At 39.3% G+C, this 22690-nt stretch overlaps 1 protein-coding gene across 2 annotated transcripts in view; it reads left to right on the forward strand.

Moving 5' to 3' along the window:
- Positions 1-22057, forward strand: part of fam234a (family with sequence similarity 234 member A) — a 43464-nt gene extending 21407 nt beyond the window's left edge. For both annotated transcript variants that reach the window (XM_043711159.1, XM_043711160.1), the window contains exons 7-13: positions 3355-3505; positions 4104-4250; positions 6517-6598; positions 8392-8541; positions 10485-10596; positions 14844-15054; positions 21143-22057. In XM_043711159.1, coding sequence (XP_043567094.1) covers positions 3355-3505; positions 4104-4250; positions 6517-6598; positions 8392-8541; positions 10485-10596; positions 14844-15052 — 851 coding nt within the window. In that variant the 3' untranslated portion in view covers positions 15053-15054; positions 21143-22057. The remainder of the gene's footprint in view (positions 1-3354; positions 3506-4103; positions 4251-6516; positions 6599-8391; positions 8542-10484; positions 10597-14843; positions 15055-21142) is intronic.
- Positions 22058-22690: the final 633 nt, after the last annotated feature.

Raw genomic sequence — 22690 nt, forward strand, 5'->3', positions numbered from 1 at the left:
ACCTATCCACTCCACCCTCTCCTCCCTGACCTATCACCTTCATTTCCTCCCCCACTCACCCATTGTACTCTATGCTACTCTCTCCCCACCCCTACCCTCCTCTAGCTTATCTCTCCACGCTTCAGGCTCTCTGCCTTTATTCCTGATGAAGGGCTTTTGCCCGAAACGTCGATTTTGCTGAAGCTCCTCGTTGCTGCCTGAATTGCTATGCTCTTCCAGCACCATTGATCCAGAATCCTATCATTATAACCCATTCCCTGGGTAATAAACGCCATTGTTCCATTTGCTTCTATCTATGCTAATATGTTAACCCCAACACCATGTATTCAAACTATTTGAAGTAACCTTTTGATGTGACACCTTCTGGAAATTCAAGTACTGTACACCCATCAGTCCCCCTTTTACTGTGTTGCTACTTCAAAAAACTCTGATTGAAATAGTCTGATATTTCCATGTCAGAGAACCATGTTGTCTCTGCTTTAAGATCTCCGAAGTGCCCTGCTATAACCTCATTAACAATAGTTTCCAGCATTTTCCTATCACAGACTAAACTGTTTGTAGTTTTCTACATTCAATCACCCTTCTGGAATAAAGGATTTGCTTTTCGAGCTGATAGATCTTTCCAGAGTTGAGGGAATTTTGTAAGAATAGAACCAATGCATTTACTGTCTGCACAGACAGTTTTTTTTTTATGCTTGCAGCTCAACAAAATAGATTAACTCTCACTCTTGATTTGTAATAGTAAGTTGTGGGTTCAAACCCACTCCAAAGTACATAATCTTGTCAGTTCTCACAACTTAATTTATAGCTAATGGCCTTCCTTCAACTCCCATCACTAATATGAATTAAATGGCTGTTTATGTTACTGTTGTTTGCAGAACATTACTTCGACATAAGTGTCAGGCAATGACCATCTCCTGTTGACAGTAAATACATGATCTGTGGTAAATCCATCACTATCAACTTCCTGCAATATAGGGTTAGGCTTGTTATCACTGAATAACTGCTTAGTAACTGAAGTGAGCCAGCTCTATCAGCAGAATGCTGGGAAGTCTGAGTTGATCAGTTCGTCTCCTAATTTCCCAAATCCCCTCCATCGTCGAAGTCAGGAGTGTGATGGAATAATCTCCATGTGTTTGGATGAATGGGGCTTTGACAACACTCAACATGCTCAACACCATCCACTTGATCAGAACCGCACCAACAACTTAAATATTCACTTCCTCCACCATCATTGTGCAGCGGTAGCAGTGTGTACTGTTTGCAAGACACACAGCAGCACTTCAAGGTTCTTTTGATAGCACCTTCCAAATCCTCAACTTGTGCTGCATGTCCTCCTGACTTGGAATAGTATCTTCATTCCTTCACAGTCACAGAATCAGCATTCTGGAACTCCAACCTTAACAGCGTTATTGTTTATGCAATAATTTAGAGTTTGAAGTGTTTGGCATGGAGCATGAAAAAGAGAGTCATACATTCTTTGAAAGAAAGAGAAGGTAAATTATAAGGCAATATCTGGAAAGGGCATGGTGATTGGCTGAATGGCTTTTTAATGATGAATGTATTTATGACAATATTTGAAATTGGTATTTTTTATTTCAGCTCATAGAAATGTACAGCGCAGAAACAGACCCTTTGATCCAACTCGTCCATGCCGACTCGATATCCTAAATTAATCTAGTCTTATTTGCTAGCATTTGGCCCATATCCCTCTTGAACCCTTCCTATTTATATACTCATCCAGATGCCTTTTACATATTGTAATTGTACCAGTCTCCACCACTTCCTCTGGCAGCTCATTCCATATACGCACCACCCTTTGTATGAAAAGTTTGCCCCTTATGTTCCTTTTAAATTTTTCGTGTCTCACCCAAAACCTATGCACTCTAGTTCTGGATTCCCCCAAGCCAGCAAAAAGACCTTGTCTATTTATCCTATCCATGCCCCTCATGATTTTATAAACCTCTGTAAGGTCACCCCTCAACCTCCGATGCTCCAGCCTATTCAGCCTCTCCCATATCTCAAATTCTCCAACCCTGGCAACATCCTTGTAAATCTTTTCTGAACTCTTTTAAGTTTCATAATGTCCTACCAAGAGGAGGGAGACCAGAGTTGCACACTATATTCCAAAAGTGGCCTAACCAATGTTCTGTATAGCTGCAACATGATCTCTCAAATCCTATACTCAATGCTCTGACCAATAAAGCAAAACATACTAAACACCTTCTACATTATCCTATCTACCTGAGATTCTACTGTCAAGGAGCTACTGCACTCCAAGGTCTCTTTGTTCTGCAACACTCCCCAGGACCTTGCCATTAAGTGTATAAGTCCACCTCACATTTATCTAAATTAAACTCCATCTGCCACTCCTCAGCCCATTGGCCCATCTAATCAAAATCTCGTTGTACTGTGAGCTATCCTCTTCACTGTCCACTATTCCTCCAATTTTGGTGTCATCTGCAAATTTATTAACGATGCCTCCTATGTTCAAATCCAAATCATTTATGTAAATGACGAAAAGTAGTGGACCCAGCATCGATCCTTGTGGCACTCCACTGGTCACAGTCCTCCAGTCTGAAAGGCAGCCTTCCAGCTTCCAGCCAGTTCTGTATTCAAATGGCTAGTTCTTCCTGTATTCCATGTGCTCTAACCTTGCTAACCAGTCTCCCATGAGGAACCTTGTCGAATGCCTTACTGAAGTCCATCCGTTGCTCCCGATGCGGTCTCCTCTACATTGGGGAGACTGGGCGCCTCCTAGCAGAGAGGTTTAGGGAACATCTCCGGGACACCCGCACCAATCAATCACACCGCCTCGTGGCCCAACATTTCAACTCCCCCCTCCCACTCTGCCGAGGACATGGAGGTCCTGGGCCTCCTTCACCGCCGCTCCCTCACCACCAGACGCCTGGAGGAAGAACGCCTCATCTTCCGCCTCGGAACACTTCAACCCCAGGGTATCAATGTGGACTTCAAAAGTTTCCTCATTTTCCCTTCCCCCATCTCACCCTAGTTCTAAACTTCCAGCTCAGCACTGTCCCCATGACTTGTCCGTACTTGTCCTACCTGCCTATCTCCTTTTCTTGCTGCTCCTTGGATGCTGCCTGAACTGCTGTGCTCTTCCAGCACCACTAATCCAGAATCAGGTTTCCAGCATCTGCAGTCATTGTTTTTACCTCCATATAGATCATGTCCACTGCTCTGCCCTCATCAATCCTCTTTGTTACTTCAAAAAACTCAATTGACTCATTGAAAGAAGTGGACAACTTACTCTTTGGCATGCTTTTAGTTTCTATGCAGATAAAGGTCCAATATGGAAAATATAGTAAATAAAATTATTTTCTGAAATCACAGGAACCGTGCAAGGAGTGGCACTGAAAGATATTTATTTGCAAGCAACTGGAATGTTGCAGACAGCAAACAAACTAAATGCAGATGTTCTCAAATCAGATTCTGAGTGGGAGAAAAAGACTGATCCAGTGTTGAAAAAAATTCAAATCCATAAGTAAGTTTGCCTGTATATTTCTCCCATTAAATGACTACATACCTTTTTAAAAAAATGAAACCTTGAATTTATTTCATCAGTTTTTGTTGTGGTTCTGTTCGCCGAGCTGGGAATTTGTGTTGCAGACGTTTCGTCCCCTGTCTCGGTGACATCCTCAGTGCTTGGGAGCCTCCTGTGAAGCGCTTCTGTGATCTTTCCTCCGGCATTTGTAGTGGTTTGACTACAAACCACTATAAATGCCGGAGGAAAGATCACAGAAGCGCTTCACAGGAGGCTCCCAAGCACTGAGGATGTCACCGAGACAGGGGACGAAACGTCTGCAACACAAATTCCCAGCTCGGCGAACAGAACCACAACAACGAGTACCCGAGCTACAAATCTTCTCACAAACTTTGAATATCATCAGTTTGTTTACCTTGGAATTTCTTGGGGAAATTAAAATTTATTTGACAAATTTCAAAAATATTGCTTAATGCATTTTCACATTGTAGGAATTGATAATATTGGTTAGTAAAATCCAGGGAGGGGGTAGAGAGCATGAAATAGACTGATTTGTTAACCTTCTGTAATTTTTTCTCTTGTTACTTCTCCCATGCAGTTCCAGAACAGCTAAATATCTTCAGGTGGTCCATGCACAAGGAGAGAAGGCTGGAAAACTGTTAATCAGCACGGAGGACAGGGTTGAGCTTTTGGATGGTCAAAACCTGCAGACATATTGGCTCCATAATATATCTCACCTTCAAGGGTATATCATTATTAAATCTATGGCTGGGGCAATATTACTTCCTATCTACAGAATTACGAGATACTTAGGGTCAGTAATCTATTCAACTATTATAGGTAGGGCCTTGTCACCTCGAAATCATTGGTATTGTTAAGAGCTCCGTGGTTAGCACTGCTGCCTTGCCGAGCCAGGGACCCAGGTTCAATTCTATCCTCGGGCGACTGTCTATGTGGACTTTGCATGTTCTCCCTGTGTGGGGCTCCTCCCATAATCCAAAGTTGTGCAGGTTTGGTTGATTGGCCATGCTGAATTGTCCATAGTGTTCAGAATGCGCAGGCTAGGTGGATTAGCCATGGGAAATGAAGATTTACAGGGATAGAGTAGTGGGGTGGGTCTGGGTGGGATGCTCTTGGTGGGTTGGTGTGGCCTGCCTGCACACTGTAGTGATTCTGTGATCTTCTATTAAGTGGGCAGCATACACTTTCAGCATAGAGTAATTTCGTTTCGCAATGGAGATAGGAAGAATATGCGGTTCAGCAGCTTGAGCCTGCACCACCATTCACCTGGCTGGTTCTTGTCTGACCTTATACCTCAGTCCCATTTTACTGCACTAATATTGAGGAATCTATCAATCTCTGTGTTGAATGGGTTCAATGTTTGAGAATCCACAATTTCTAGGATAGAGAATTCCAAAGATTTAGAACGCTTTGTAAAGAAATTCCTCATGGCCTGAGACTGCTTTCCCAGATTCTAGGTCCCGTAACCAGGGCAGCCATTCTTTCTGACTCTATTCTGTTGATCCCTGTAAGAGTTTTGTACGTTTCATTGTATGGTCCAAATAGGAACCTACAGGTCGTTCTGCTATTGTGTGCGTTTCACTAATGCAAATTTGTTATAATGCGCTTGATGAACTGGGGATGCTGTTTCTAAAGTGTGAGCTTTTAAAACGTGTGTTGGCTTTAACATGATTACATCACCAACACTTGAAGTGCTGTTTCTGAAGCATGATTTTTCTACAATGTGGGCTCGCACAAAAATACAACCATCACATTATAGAAAAACTACTTGTATACAATGACATAACACGGGCACATATGAGCCTGATAGGCTTGTTAGACAAGACAAAGGTCCTATATTATCTAATTTACCTTCTACCATGCTTCTGGTCACAGATTTAATTCTTCAATGGGATATGAGTGTTGCCGGTAAGGCTAGCATTTGTGACCTAACACAGCTTGCTGTTGCAAATTGAATGGTTTAGTAGGCTATTTCAGAGGGCCCACCGTTCAAAGGTATTACCCAACTTCCTTCACACCATTTAAATAAAAATTTTGTTTAAAAAAAACACACCCTGCCTATTCTCACCTGCGCCAACTCTTTTATGGTATAAGCGGAGTAATGAGCTCACTTGACCCTTAATTACCTGTTTTCGTCAGCAGCTGATTTTGGTGATTGCCCTCCCTCTAATATGGGATGCGCTCAAGGGAAGGTGGTGAGCTAGTCACCTAACCTATTGTATTATTCAGCTCAAACTTTCAATTCCAGATTTGATTAATCACATTTACATTCCACAAACTGGCATTGTGCATTCTGAACCCCTGGCCACAGAGCATTAGTTTCAACTCTGGGTTACTAGTCCTGTGACATGTCGTTATACCACCACTTTGGGCTATCCCCCACTTGCCCCTGTAATTTCTTTGAAACAGGAATGAGTAAACACATACGAATTGCTAAGCTGCTTTAGTTCATGCTGGGTTAACATACAGAGCAATCATTATCATGAGACATACTCAATGCAACTTATATATCCATATTTGTTATATTTGATGTAAACTAGCACCTAGCAAACTGGTTAAAGTTTGACTTCTCCGGTTTCTGTTTACAAATTCGTTTCTTCTTCTTCTTCCTATATTCATATCGCCATTTACGTCAGTCACCCACTTTGCAATGACCGTGAATAGCAGCCTATCACGATGGCTGGGAGATGTTCACTGATTGCTTTCAACATTCTTTTTTACTGTCTTTGAGAAAGTATCTAATATTAGTTTTATTTGTATTTTAGCTACCCTTTGAATGGCACCTATTTTTATTAATATAAAACCTTTCCCCAAATGTTTTTTGTGTGGAAAATGATACAGTTGTAATTACGTATTACTTTTTATTTTTGTTGAGCTTTCTTGGATTTACTCAAGTAATGAAAATGGGTTGGTTTTACTGAAAATAATTTTAATGTGCAGCATTTATTACAATTTTTAAAAAAATTTATATGCTGTAACTTTAATTTCAGAGCGCCAGTGTCTGGTTACTTCAACGCTGATGATGTTTTTGATTTCCTAATTGAAGACTTCATTGAAAAGAACAGGAAGAAGGTTTGGTGTAACCAATACTTCTATACAATATCATTTAATTATTTGAATGAATAGACTACTTAATTTGGAATGCAACAGCATATGTAAAGTAAGCTTATTTTGTCTTGGGAACTCCAAATAGATTTAGATTAGATTAGATTGCTTTACAGTGTGGAAACAGGCCCTTCAGCCCAACAAGTCCACACCGACCCGCCGAAGCAAAAACCACCCATACCCCTACATTTACCCCTTACCTAATACTACGGACAATTTAGCATGGCCAATTCACCTGACCTGCACATCTTTGGACTGTGGGAGGAAACCGGAGCACCCGGAGGAAACCCACGCAGACAACATGCAAACTACACACAGTCAATCGCCTGAGGCGGGAATTGAACCCGGGTCTCTGGCGCTGTGAGGCAGCAGTGCTAACCGCTGTGCCACCGTGCCGCCCACAAATAGTTTGATATAAATTGACTCTTCAATGGGTTCTCTGGATTGGAGGTTTTTCGCTATCTTGACATATATGAATAAAAGTCAACTGAGCCACAGAGTTACAACTCAACCTGACTGAGTCATGTAGCCATGGCTTGAAAGCGGGTGGTTTACCTTCTGTCTTATTAGAGGAACAAAAATGGATGGTACTATGAATTTTAGATGAGAAAAATTATATTTGTTTTCTGAAAAGTAAAGGAACTTATAGCACCCTATTGGAAAACAGCTACTAAGTAAAATGTATAAGTAATTAATTCAGTGTTAATCTTGTTTCAATCCCATCTGGAGGTAATAATAGACAACTCAAATTCCATAGTGAAATCTGGCTTGACACATCATAGGTTTAATCTTTGCACTGGATTACTGTCTTGGTTAGTTACAGAATGTATTCATAAAAGGCTGCCAGAGTTCTTTAAAAACAAATCACAAAAAAAGGGAAAAGTCAGAAAAGAGTTTAGGAAGAATTTAACATAAACAGCAAAACATAATTTCAAACATTTTCTTAGCAATATCCTTTATGCGCACACACAATCCCAGTGAAGTGGCACTCCTATCTTTACTTTTTTGTTTCTTTCTTAATTGACTCTGTCCGATGGCATAGAAACCTCCTTTGTGGTTCTGATGAAATTGATTCCTTTTAACTCTGATAGCTTGAAAAGTTTCAGTTGAAAAGTGTGGTGCTGGAGAAGCACAGCCGGTCAGGCAGCATCTGAGGAACAGGAGAGTTGATGTTTCAGGCACAAGCCCTTCATTAGGATGGGCTTGTACCAAAACCTTGATTGTCCTGCTCCTCGGATGCTGCCTTACTGGCTGTGCTTTCTCAGCGCCACACTTTTCAACTCTGACCTCCAGCATCTACAGTCCTCACTTTCTCCAGAACCTCATTTCAGTCTGACAGTTTAAAACCCTTTGCACAATCTCTCGCCTTTCAGCTGGGTGAAATTATTCTTTTGAATTGCAACCTGATTCAGAACTGAATTTTTTAAAAAAATCTTGTCTATTCTGCTGAATATCCTCGAGTTTGTGAAGACTTCCTCAGTGAATAGATAGCCAGCTAAGCACAAGTCATGTGCCTTGTAGAGTCATACAGCACAGAAACAGACCTTAGGCCCTGCTGGAAGTTATGTATTTAGTTCACTATTTCAAATGACTTTCTGACCTCTTTAAAATAAAATATGTTCTTCCTAGAACTGAAGCCACAAACTTATTTTGCCACTACTTAAAAAAAACAAATTTCAGATGATGTACACCTTTATCACAATGTAAGACCACTTTAACTCAGATTTGTTTTACGATTTTGACACTGATTTGCTCTATAGATTACTATTGTGGATGGTAAAACTGGCAAGATTCTATGGGAAGAGGATTTAATATGCAGAAAAGACTGTCCCAAACCATCCACTATCAACACTGTATCCCGAACAGCTTTCCTTTTCTGGGGTGAACTTCCAACACATACCAATGGCTCTGTAAGTCTGTTATTCCATAGTAGTAAAAGGAGTATTTATGTGAAGTTTGGATTTATTGCTAAAGCAAAGAATAAATTCAAAGACTTTTTAATGAGTGCCAATGTTGTGAACGGTACAAATTAACACGGCGTTGTTACTCATGATGCTTTTAGTCAAATTTTTAGATACAAATCTGCTGGTGAAATGTTTAAACTAGTTGGCAAGTGTATGTTTTTATATTGGAATTGTTGATAGAACATTACTGCATCAAGTGTTGCATCAGAGTGCAGTCTTCTGTCTGACCCTTTAGCAAAATGTGTTTCTCATTTAGCGCAGTCTTAGAAAATGGAGACTGAAATAACAAGTCAGCTAGAAATTTCTCATTGTAGAATAACTATTAAGATCAGAATTTATTTCTTGTACTTTGTGTTTATCATTGGTAATACTTTATTTTATTGGGCACATTACATATAGAATCAGCAATAGTACCAGAAGCTAATATGGTGAATAGTATAGTATTCTATGTGAAATGAGCAATATATAAGTAAAGGAACAAAAGAGAATGAAAGAGGAATCTTTATTTATTTTAATGTGGGATGTGGGTGTCTCCAACCAGGCCATTTTATTACCCATCTTTAACTACCTTGTAGAAGGAGAGCTAACTCCTTGAACCATTGAGGTGTTAGTACATCTACAGTGCTGTGAGGAATTCTCAGTGTCTGACTTGCTCGCGGTGCCACAGTATTTATATGGCCAGTCCAGTTCCATTTCTGGTCAGTGGTGATGCTGCAGGCTGTTGACAATCGTGTGGGGATGAGTCAGTAGCTCTAATGCTATTGTATATAGAAAAGAGATACTTAGGTTCTCTATTGGTATGAATAGCTATCATCTGGTGATTATCTAGTGTCAATGTTATTTGTAACTTAGCAGTCCAAGCTTGAATATTGACCAGGTCTTGTTGCATATGGGCATCAGCTGCTTCAGTGCTAAACCAATTCTGACCTTATAGTGGCGGGAAGGTTACTAATGAAGCAGCTGAGCACCCATGATCAGATAAGCATCTAATGTCTTCATGAGCTGTTTTCACTTTGAGAGCAATTCTTTAGGTTATCTTGCCCTTGTTTAACTTTAGTTTAGACTTTTTAGAGGCATATTTTTTCATCTACTGATGCTTTATATCTAGTACTGACACAGAAACCCCATTGTGTAGATGAGTGCAGCTCCAACAATATACAAGAAGCTTGACACCACCCAGGACATAACAGCTCACTTGACTGGCATCATACCCACAAATATTCGCTTCCTTTGTCATCAATACTCAGTAGCTGCAAACATTCACCAAGTGTCCTTAGACACGGTTTTTCAAAGCCACAATCACTACCATCTAGAAGGACAGATGCAGTAGACACATGGAAAAACCACAATCTGCAACTTACCTTCTAAGCTACTGACCTGCCAAACATGAAAATGTATCACCATTCCTTCATTGTCACTGGGTCCAAATCCTGAAACTCCCTCCTTAACAGCATTGTAGGTCTACCCTTACCAAGTAGACAGCAGCAGTTCATGAAGACAGCTCGCCACCACTCTTTGTTCTGGAACAACAGCCAAAACGTGAAGCTAATTAGGGATTCTAGGTGGAGTGGGGAATCGACAGGCCTGCACCGTAATATAAATGAGATCACATCTGTAAGACTGTCATTGTGGAGGAGAGCTCCTAAATAAAACAGTGTGCAGCAAGTGCTCTGGAAGACCTCAGCATACCAGCTTCTGCTGGGAACCTGGCTGTAGTCAATGGCCTGGCTTAGGATTCACCCCTACTAGAGTGGGAAAATTTCACCAGATTTGTGCTGATGCTTTTCTTCAAATGGGCCACCTGGTCTGACCTCTCCTTTTCCATATTAATATCTCTCTCAAAATACTTTATGGATGCTGTATGTTTTAATCATTTTTGTATTACTCAGGTGCCAGAAGATTTAACTGAGAATAGACATTATCTCTACATGGCTCATCCATCACATCCATATGTAATGCTGGAGCTAAAAAACACCACTGAAAATGTGCTTTCCTTTACTAGTAAGTTCTTACACCATATATTGAATAAAATTGCTTACAAGAATGAGTTAGTTATTTGATATACTATGCGTTTTGTTTGATAACTTATAAAGACCAAGAATAAATAGGATGTGGTCCTAGTGAAAATTGCTTTATCCATATGTTAATGTATGTCCTCCAACTTTACAGTTCCCACAGGAACTACATCGGTAAAGGCATAGCTGAGGTATAACAAACTGAAAGTGTCTGACCAGTTATCAAAATAATTGAACAGATTCAGCCATAAAAGCAGCAAGAACCTTACTATTGCCTGCAGTACTTCAAACTAGACAGGAATAAATCTAGTTCCTGTTCCTGATTGCATTCCATTAATATTTACAGTGAAGATCCATATTACTGTCGTATCACAGCATCTTTAATATTCTCTGGAGAATGTTTCAAGGTGCTTATATAAATAAAATATAGGATAGTTGGGAGCAATATGTAGTACTGATACAAGTCAGCATATGAAATCCAGTTAATTTAAATGTTCCCCTTACCCTATAGAATCACGTTGGTCAAGTGGAAGAAGTTATAACTCCATCCATTCCTCAAGACCTTTTTGTTTCCCCGTACGACCTCTTTGACATTTGTCTATATTTGACCAACTCTGTTCCATGTTCTGGCACTAACAGGCACTGTCCTGTCTGACAGATTGATTCCAGATCTATTAATTTACTTTAAACAGAAATGGAAATTGCTGGAGCAACTCAGCAGGTCTGGCAGCATCTGGGGTTAGAAACCAAAGTTAACTAATGCAGTTAACTGGAGTTCTGAAGAAATGTTGATGCTGAGTTTCTCTAACAATTTCTGTTTTTTGTTTCAGATTTCTAGCATCTGCAGTTCTTTGTTTTGTCACCCATTTACCTTTCCCCTTATGGGATTTGATTTCTGCATTCTCATTTCTGGGCGAATGGTGAACATAGTTACACTCAGTTCCAGGCAAGGTTTTCTTATTTGTTTTGATTTCAGACTGCACACAGCAGATTGTTAAGCTCCTGAGCGAGGAGGCAGGAACTGATACTCTTCTTCGTTCATTTGCCCCCTCAGTTGGTTACAACAGGGTTGATTTATAAAGGGACCCATCCCTTCTCCATACCTTTCTGAGAGGTAACCTTATAGAAGTTTATAAAATAATGAGGTGTATAGACACGGTTAATGGTAGTTGTCTTTTTTTGAGGTTAGGGGATTTCAAGACTAGGGGACACATTTTAAGATGAGAGGAGGGAGATTTAAAAATTCATGAGGGACAAATTTTTCACACACAGGGTGGTTAGTGTGTGGGATGAACTTCCTGAGGAAGTAATGGATGTGGGTACTATTCCAATGTTTAAAAGGCATTTAAATAAAGACATGACCAGGAAAGGTTTGGAGGAATATGGGCCCGGTGCAGGCAGGTAGGACCAGTTTAGTTTGGGATTATGTTCGACATGAACTGGTTGGACCAAAGGATCTGTTTCTATGCGATATCACTCTGAATTGTTTTTACCAGGTTTTCTTGAGGTAACAATTGAGTGAGTTTTTAGTTACTAAATACAGGAAGAAATAAAAAAACATTCAACCACATTGCAGGCTATAGCTCGCTAGCTGTTAAGAGGGAGTCTCTTCAATCCACCTTAGTCTGAACTTTCACAGGAATACAGTTGTATCCTATATGGCTGTATATTTAAAACGGTATTTTGATGTTTGGTAGGTAGCTGCACTTTTTTTATATTACTTAGCCATGTATTGTATTTTATGGAAATGTCTCACAATATGGTGGCTCCACTATGGTTCTCGAAACAAGAATCTAAATCTGTTATTGGGTAACAGTCCATTGTGTGTTGTCTTTGTCTCGGTACCTTGGATTTACTTCCTTAATGAAGGCATCTAGCTCTAGCTTATAGTTGAAATAGCAGACTGTGCAAGCTAAAAATCTTCCTCAGTCATCTTAAGTCAACTGAGAACTACTTTCAGCCATTTTATGCTGCTTCAGTCCTGGGCAGTCTTAACAGTACAATATTGTGGCCATTGGCTTGGTTATGGTTGTGAGGACATTAGTTGTTGAGCAGTCCATTCCAAGGTTCTTGGTTTTGTAGGTTGATTGAAAGTTATTTTGACAGTGGCTGGCTGATGGCATGAGATAGTCACTTTTCCATTTTCTTTCCTGCAATGTACCGGTGTTAAATGGCTGCTCTCAAACTGTGACCTTGACAGCACATTAGTCAGGCCATTAACACACATGGACCTGGATTTCAGTCAAATTTTTAAACCCATGTTTTATAAATCCCTGGAAGGATAGAAACAAACCTGCCTACATGAAATGGCTTCCTGCTAAGATGGGGAATAGGTGGTTAGCCCCTCATTTATACTTCCTTTTTTGGGTTTTTCTGTTTGGAGTTTCCTAACTCTATACAAGTGTGACAACATTCACTCTAAGTCGTGTGTGTGTGTGGGTGTAACCGCTCTGAAGTTCTGCATAATGCAACTGTGACTTCCGATTCCGGAAGTTGTTGCTGAATGGAGGTCGATTCAGAAGCAAAATAAAAATTAGCGGGAACGGTGGGCATGACAATCCATGGGTCCACTCAGGACTCTGTCAGATGGTCACTGAATTTATATCCAAAGTCGTCATTTGGTTGTAAGAGTCATTTTTCTTTTAATATGCAAGTGCAATATGTCTGCAAATATTTCAACATCCTGATACCCTATCATGACAACAGTTTGTCTTGTTCAATTTATAAATTGACTTAAAATAACTTTTATACATCAGTGAGTTTGCTTGTCAGAATTCTCTTCACAGTTATGAACAACCTGCTTCTACCTATCTTTTTGTCGGCCAGATGTGTGGCAGTGAATGTCAGTTTGCCAATTTCTGTATCTGTTTTAATACCCTTCTTACTATACTGTCCATGAATGCAAACAAGTCTACAAATAATTGTTGCTCTGTTCAGGTTCAATATCACCTTTTGTGTTTATTTAATGATCAGTGCAACCCAAGAACCTGTTTTCCTTGTTAATCATACATGTTTCAACAAATCACTTCTTGCTTTTTGACAATTCAGTTTTTTCGACATCCTCCATGAATTGTATCTTCACCAGCTGTTGCAGAGCTCAGCCATCTTACTGTTTCCATTGCAGTTGATCTAATGTTAGCTCAATTGAAACCTGTTTGATGTGTTTTCTTTTTACTGTGAGACTTGATATTTGATTATTGACTTGCATCTGCCAATTGTGAAACTCTCCTTACTGACGAAATTGACAACATGTATAGGAACAGTGTAGAAACCTTCTCGTATAATAGAAGGCCCCGATTGAATTTTCTGACTAACATTGATTATATTGCATTCACCTATCATTCATGAGATTTGCCATTGTGAGGGCTGGGCCAACAATAAATTTGATTATTAACCCATGAATATTGTTCAGTTCTTCCCTTGTTAGTGGATGTGACATGTATGTCCAGTAGGGCTGTGAATTGTCTGCCATCCAATGTCCTTGAATGTGAGTTTATGGGAATTCTTGAACTGCCCTTTAGGATATTTAAAAGTTTAAATTGAAGAAGGACATTTAAGAGTGCATTTTGCTCTAATAGTCACAATAGAAACAAAGTCTTCCATTTCTTCTTGATAAAGTTCCAAATATGATGTATATCAAATGTCTAGTTACAATGATACAAGTCAGAAAGTGGAACAGTCTTGTACACACCTTTTCAGTCTGCCTCCCTCAGCCAACACCCCTTCCCCCGAAACAATCCTCCTTTATTTTACCATCCTTCCCCAACTTCATTTCTCTCACCACTCCTCTCTCAGTTGTGAGGTGTCATTGTTACACAGCCCAAACCCTTAAGACTGTTAAAATAACCATTACGAAGAGCGAGGGTTACTCCTGGTCTGCAGAAATGTAGAGGGTAGTTCCAACCTTGAAACACCTAGAGGGAAGTATTGTAAAACGGAAATCTGCACTTCTTCTGAAGCCAGGTGAGATTAAAATAACCCTCATGCCTTCTGTCAGCTGCGTTCTGCTGATAATAGATCAGAGAAAAGTCTTTAAAAATAGAATGATAAATTGAGTGAATCTCAGCATTCTAAAATGGGACAAAAGGGTGGAGAAATGTGTGAATTTGAAGTAAATGTAATTATCACATGTCTGCCGTTGACAACTGTTACTTCAGTGTTATTTTGATGGCACCGAATTATTATTAATGTTCCTGATATAAAAATAAAGCCATATGATCTGTTTTATTTCAGCGGCCTTATTTGAATCAAGTAGACATGCTTGCAATGTCCTGCTGTTAGGGCAGCCTGTAGGAAGCAAACAAGGACCATTGACGATCATCAAACAAAAACTCAAAGAAAGCATCTCTTTCAGCACGGTCAGACGCCTAAACAAGGGGCACGATGTCTTCAGTGATGCTGAAATCAAGGAATACTACTATAGAATAAGATACAGGAACTAATGGTAAATGAAAAACAAATCAATGAAGAAATGCCCTGCTGTCTCGTTGCTAGATATATTTATGTACTTTGTTTTGTTCTTCTTGCTGGCAAATAAAAATTTGCCTGCAAAATATTATGTACTTTTAAGATCCATTCATAATGAAGCCTTCTGGTTTCAGAGTTTCATCTGATATTTCGCTTTCAAAAGGTGAAAGTCAAAATTAAATCCTAAAACAAGGTTGATATTCATAAGCAATTAGGGTAACTGTAATGCCGGTACTCAGTGATGTGTTTCATCAGCTTACTTTTTAAAGAAAATTCTTTGGGGGGATGTGCATGTTACGACAAGGCCTTCCTTAAGTATCCTCTAACTGAATGGCTTGCTAGGCCATATAAAAGGGCAGGAAAGTGCCAGCTACATTGCGGTCGGTCTGATGTCACCAAAAGAAAGGCCATTAGGCAGATGCAGTGGTATGGCAGTAATGTTACTGGAGCAGTCACTTCAGATTAATGTTCTGATGACATGGGTCCAAATCCCTCCAGAAAATGAAATTTCAATTCAATAAAAATCTGGAATAAAAAGCTAGCCTAATAATGGCCATGTAACCACTGTCAATTGTTATTAAAATCCATGTCATATGATATTGCCCTTTAGGGGTGGACATCTGCTGCACTTGCATACGTCTGACTCCAGACCCATAGCAATATGGTTGACTCTTAAATTCCCTATGAACAGTTAGGGATGGGCAGTAAACCTAGGCTTCGCCCATGACACCCATGTCCCTTGGATGAATAGAGAGGTTTTTTTCTGAGAATCAATTATTGCTAAAAATGTTAGTGTACTGATTCACATAAATATAGGGAAAAAAATGACCATATCCTACAATAGTGCAACTTTAAAAGGCTGACTACTGTTTTTTTTTGTATATTCTCAGGTCTATTTAAAAATGCAGGTACTAATTATGATATTGGAACCTGAGTGCAATACTTTAATTAGTGCATCAGCAAGAGTCTGGGCATTCTTTGTCTATAGTGGGATCCATGAATGGTACCTTAAAATCAGTCTAAAATGTTTTTGTCACAGGAACGACACATTGAAGAAAGCCTGAGTACTCCTCTCCTAAGAATGAATAAGTTACATATTAATGGGCTGCCAAGTTACATGCATCCATTCCAGTACATGCATCATCACTGTGCTCAGCAGGCTTTTGGCAAGTTCCTCAATTGTGTCCGTTTCCCATTTCTTGCCTTTCTGTTCGCAGCTCTTCCTCTCCTTCCAACAAAGACAGCATTCCTCTTGTCCTCATTTTCAATTATATCAGCTTTTGCATCAAAAAAAATCCCAGCCTCTGTTGTTTCTGCTATCTCCAGCACAATGATCCACATTTGGTCATGTAGTCACAGGCAGTACGAAGCCTTTTGTTCACATCTTCTCTTACTCTGTCTAACGCCCCAAGCCCTCCTTCCAGGGGAAGCAACAGCTTCACTCAGTTCGGACAACTGCATTTGCTTCTCACAGTGCAGTTCACAATGGCAGGAGTAATCTCCAACTGGACTGATCATATTGCAGAGCACTTGTTCCTTAAACGTGATTCTGAACTTCCATGATGGATGCTGACTATTTATTTCACCACTCGCTCCACACAAATTTGTCCTTGGCCTGCTTCAGTGATGCAGTGAAACTTGGTAGAACCTCGAGGGACAGCACCTCATTCTCCACTTAGGAACTTCTGCACACAACATTGAGTTCTGTGATTTCAGACTGTTATCTTTGATTCTATTCTTCTGCTACGTGTCATAGAGCCAAAGAGATGCACAGCACTTAAAAAGACCGTTCAGTCCAACTCCTCCATGCTGACCAGATATCCTCTAATCTAGTTCCATTAGCCAGCTCTTGGCCCAAATCCCTGTAAACCCTTCCTATCCATATACCCATCCAGATGCCTTTTAACTGTTGTATTGTACCAGCCTCCACCACTTCCTCTGGCAGCTCGTTCCATACACGCACCATCTTCTGTGTGAAAAGTTGCCCCTTAGGTCCTTTTAATATCTTTCCCTTCTCACCCTAAACCTATGTCCTCTAGTTCTGGACTTCCCCACCCCAGGGAAAAGACCTTAACTATTTACCCTATCCATACCGCTCATGATTTTATAAACCTCTATAAGGTCACCCCTCAGCTTCCAATGCTCCAGGGAAAACAGCACTAGCCTATACAGCCTCTCCCTATAGCTCAAACCCTCCAACCCTGGCAACATCCTTGTCAGTGTGAATCTTTTCTTGTTATTGTTTACAAACAGAACTATCCATTATTCTGGCATTTAAATTCACTTTGGACAACTGTTTTTGTTGCCTTCATGTCATTTCCTATGCCTTTTGCTCCACCACATCTTTGGTATTTAATCTTTCCCAGCCTTGACTCTATGCCAGTCCTTCCCTTTTGATCTTCCACCTCCTTCGCTCCTTTCAAAGGCATAAATCCCATCACACTTCTACTTGCTGTCAGTTCTAAAGGACGCTCCTATTCACCTCAAAGCATTAACTCTGTTTCTGTGTCCACAAATGCTTCTGGACCTACCAAGTATTTCTAGCATTTACTGATCTCTATTTCAGATTTTCAGCGTTTCTTTGGTTTTTTGCTTGATGGGAATTCGATCAATTGTTTGTCTTTCATAATCCTGACTGCCAAATGCTGGGAGCCAAAAATTTATTCCGAAAGAGTTGCAAAATTTACAAATGTAGCTTTTTGTTAACATGGGAATACCTTGTATGTTTCTTTGGGAAATCCAGAATGGGCATTGGTAGAAATTGTGAAGTCTGTTGCAGCAACTACAGTAGCGCCTCGACTTACGAACTTAATCCGTTCCAGGACCCGGTTCGCGAACCAAATCAATTTTTCCCATTTGAATTAATGTAATTCCAATTGATCCGTTTCGCCATGTCGTACTGCTGAGCGGGATCAGAAACGCGAGCACCATTCTCGTGTTTAGCTATTATTTCCTTCTTCGTTTCCACTGTAATACGTTTAGGCTTCTTAACATCACTATCACTACCACTTTTCACTTTCTGGGAGCCATAAATGAGGGCTAATTTAATGCAAAAAAACAAAAAAACATAAGAATGCTTGGACGTAGCAACGAACGATGTTCACAGTGCGCGCACCAAAGACGAACTGAATGAGATCACGCGGAGCCCGAGAGCTTTTGCGTTCAAAGCGCGCGTAGCAAAGCAGAACAATGAAACCACATGGTCGCACACAGGCTTTTTGTGTTCGTACCTTGAATTTCATATGTATGTTGAAGCAAAAGTTTATGTACAATCCTGTATGTAAACAGATTTGTTCGTGAACGGGGTCGTTCGTATGTCGAGGCTCTACTGTATTTAAGTCTTCCATAGCTGTCGTACAAATGGTTTAAATTGGTCCTCCCTTCAATACTGCAGTTTCTGCTGCTATGCTGGTGGGAAAGCATATATCATTTAATCTCCATATGTGAATTATACCAGGCATAACTGATTAAACAAATATGCTGGCATAATTTAGTGATGGCTATTACAAAGACGGATTAGGGTAGGCTTATTTTCTTCATTGCTTCCATGTATTCCCACTGCTAGACTGTTCAAAAAATGAATTGATTGAGTGTAAATTAGCAGGCTGGAGGGGGAAGCCAAAATTCCAGGGAAGTGGAAGTGCCATTGAGTTTAGCTTAATTCTATTTCTTGCGTGACAAGTGGCAGAATTCAGCTGTGGACCACTGGAGCCGCGTGACAGTAAGAAAAGATTGAGAGTTGGAAAGGGAGGTGAGAATTAGACCAACAGTCTGGATGGAGAGAAGAAGGGATTATGGATCTAACAATGCAGGAGAGGGGCCCTTAAATTGAGGCCAATGGGTTACAGGTCAGTGGAGTCCAACACATCACAGCAGCAAGGAAAAACTAATTGAAAGGTGGATCTCTCTTGACTCATAAGCAGTGTTCAACAAAACACTGAACTGTAGCACCAGCTATTTTGATCTTCAGTTAGCTGTGGGTTTTTTTTTAACTCCAGGAACCTTGATCAGCAAAGCCTTTACTAAATTAATCCAAATTTGCAGTGCAACCCTGATGTAAGTATTAGAGTTCTCAACTCTCTAAAACTGCTCAGAACTGACAGTTGTAGAAGCAGCAGGTTGAAATCACATCTTGCAACTTCTCATTTTTAATATTGCCCTCAGTCAAGATGTTAGCTGGTATATAAAGGCATTTTTAAAAAAAAACTATACTTTTTCCCTTTGGCTGTTGGAATTGAAACATAAAGATTTTGTGCAATTAGAGTGTCTTTAAATGTTTGTTACCACATTACAATGTGGTTTTGCAGTATATAAGAATGAATGTAAAATAAATGAAACTACAATATCTTTTTTTGTGTGTGTACGCTGCACTGGAGAGAGCTCACATTGCACAAATACTTTAACTAAAGGCCTTGTTTTATGAAGCTGTGCCAGAATATTTGCCATGTGCCAATTTTGATCCGTTAACCAGAATTCTACTCCGTAGTTCAGGAAAACGTGCTGTTAGATAAAATGTTGCAATTTATCTTGTACTTGTATGATAAATATTTATGGTCAGTTTGAATTAACCAAAACTTTACAATGTAATTGACCCTGATTTCTTAAAACAATTAAATTTGATCATCCCAAACTTGAAAAATAATTGAAATGCAAGTTAATGTAAATACTTTCAACATTCTTTATTGTTTTTGCATTTTTTTCAATATTGAGTTTTCTCTCAAAATAATTAATGTTTGTTTATAGTAAGAGTTAATCTTCTCAAGTATTCACTCAATTAACTTTATTCAAAACATTGTGATTACTGTTGATGGGGAATGTGCACCTTATTCTGAATCTAATAATGTATTTAGTGCACTGATTAAAATTAAACTTCCTACAACATAAAATGCAATAATTCAGTACTGTATTGCTGTTAAATTTCTTAGGAGAAATGGCTGAAGAATTAAGTGCATTACCAAGTCTGCAAAGTGTTCAAGAGATGGTGAACTAAAGTAGATAATAATGGGTAGATGAAACTAAGGCTTGCACTGTTATACAGAAGGGAAGACTGAAGTAGCTCAGAAGGAGTTCAGATTCCTGAGGTTTTTCTACCTTTTTTGATTATGGCAGCCTCAGCTCAACAGTTGAGGTTCTCTTACCAAAAAATGTGCTGAACAACCTTCAGAAATTTGGTCACTGGTTTCAAACCGTTCTAAGATAATAGAATGGTAACCTATAGTACATAACTGCACTGTATATTGGGCAAACTGGATTAAATAAGAAACTACTTAACTAACTTAATAAATTACTGATTAGCTTAATTAAATTAATTAATTTTAATTAAAGTAACTTATTTATAGTGAACAGAACTAACTAAACTTTCAGAAGCAGTGTGCAGTAAGTTGTCAGCTTAGACTCGGTTATGCTTTTGCCTCTGAGTCTGCACATAGTAGGTTCAAATCCTATTGCAGAGATGGGAGCAATTTCATTCATTCGGTGCAGTGTCACAGGAATCTTGCATGACTAAACTAGCTTTTGGATGACAAGTTAAACCAAAACCCTATCTGTTCTCTCATGCAATATTTCAAAATTCTATAGCACTCCTCAAAGAAGAGCTGAGTAGCTCTTCCCAGTAGACTAATTAATATTAATCTTTCAACCAACAGAAGTTGAAAATGCTATGCATACTCAGCAAGCCAGGCAGCAACTATACAAAGGGAAACTAAGTTAATGTTTTAGGTCGATAACCTTTCTTCAGATTCTGATTCTGGTGAAAGTTCATTGACCTAAAATATTAACTCTCTTTCATTTTCCACAGATGCCAGAGGTAGTGAGCATTTTGGTGTTCTGTTTTTATTTCGGATCTCTGGCTTTTGCAGTGTTTTTGTTGGGATGGCTTAAGATCCCATGGTGATCTGTTTGTGAGCCGTTTGAGGGAAGTTGCTGCATGAAAATGTAACTTTTGTACGTCCTTGACTACAGCAGTAATCACATTTCTAAAGTACTTATTGGCTATAAAGCACTTTAGGCTGTTCTGAAATCACAAAAGGTGCTAAAGAAATGTAAGTATTTCTTGTTTTTTTTAGGAGGGAACGGAATTGAAATTTATGTGGGAAGAATGGAAAGATTGCTTTTGAGGTCACTGAAGAGTGAATTGTTTCTGACTGCTTGAACTTTATGGCAATGATTTCATGTCAATAAATTTTATTTTATCTAAACTTAGAATTTTATTTGTCTTCAAACAGAAACCAAGGACAAGAGTGTTCATATATTTCTTAAACTTCTCTTAATGTAGTTGGATACTGAGCTTTACACAACTTATTAAAAATTACATTTTGATAAACAGTATTTATCTTTACAAGATTGATAGAAATTGCTAAATTTAGGAATTCTCAAGACTTCAGCTTTCTATTTGCCTCACTAAATAAAGCTTGCCAAAAATCAAGTGAATAACTGAATTAAACCTTATTGTGGAGCAGAGGAATATTAATATATAAAAATAGCAAACCAATTTGAAATTGTAATATAATTAACATTAATGAACTGCCAAAAATAATTTCCTATTGTATTCTTTGTAGGGGATTTTATATGTAAACACAGTATCAATTGTTTTCGCTGTGTAACTATATTAAATTCTTGGTTTCATGTTTGCTTCAATGTATATATGTGAAAATATCGGCCTGATTCTAAAGTGAAATATTCCATTTGTTGTCAGTACATTTCACAATCAATTTAATAGTTTAATGATGTGCTGACTCTTTAGGGTGCCTTGCATTTATAAGATCATGTGTTTATTTGTATAAGTAGTTTGTCCTTTTTCTTATACTGTACATTGTTTTTCCAACATTTCCAAAGAAGCTTTGTTCAAAAGTTGAATGCAGTAGGAAGTGCTTTGCATGTGGTTGTCATATGACTTATAACAAATACTTCTGTTCCATCGTGCAATAATCTGTTGTTTGCTGATGTAACCATGAAGAGATTAAACTTGCTTTGTGTTGTGATTGTGTGGATTTTGTGTTTGAGTTCAACCTGTATGTAAATAAGTAGACTTGTATGGTTCGAGTACAGAGAAACCGATCATCAATTGTGACTACACATGTATACCATATAAGCAAACACAGGTTAATGAAAGCATGCATATTTATGTTTTATTATCCAAAGTTTAATTACAGAGTAATGACAAAAGCAGGAAGCTGTGGAAATATGAAGTAGAATAGCTTTGGTACTTTGACAGTACCTTCCAACTGCATGACCTCTACCACCTAGAAAGACTAGGGCAGCTGATGCCTGGAATGACATGACTGCAGGTTCCCCATCAGACCACATAGCATCTTGACCTTGACATTTTTTTTAGATTACTTAGTGTGGAAACAGGCCCTTCCGCCCAACAGGTCCATGCCGACCTTCTGAAACGCAATCCACCCAGACCCATTCCCCTACACCTAACACTATGGGCAAATTTAGCATGGCCAATTCACCTGACCTGCACACCTTTGGACTGTGGGAGGAAACTGGAGCACCCGGAGGAAACCCACACAGACACGGGGAGAATGTGCAAACTCCACACAGCCAGTTGCCTGAAGCGGAAATTGAACCTGGTTCTCTGGCACTGTGAGGCAGCAGTGCTAACGACT

The sequence above is a fragment of the Chiloscyllium plagiosum genome, chromosome 21, assembly GCF_004010195.1.
Source record: "Chiloscyllium plagiosum isolate BGI_BamShark_2017 chromosome 21, ASM401019v2, whole genome shotgun sequence".
NCBI classification, from domain to species: domain Eukaryota; kingdom Metazoa; phylum Chordata; class Chondrichthyes; order Orectolobiformes; family Hemiscylliidae; genus Chiloscyllium; species Chiloscyllium plagiosum.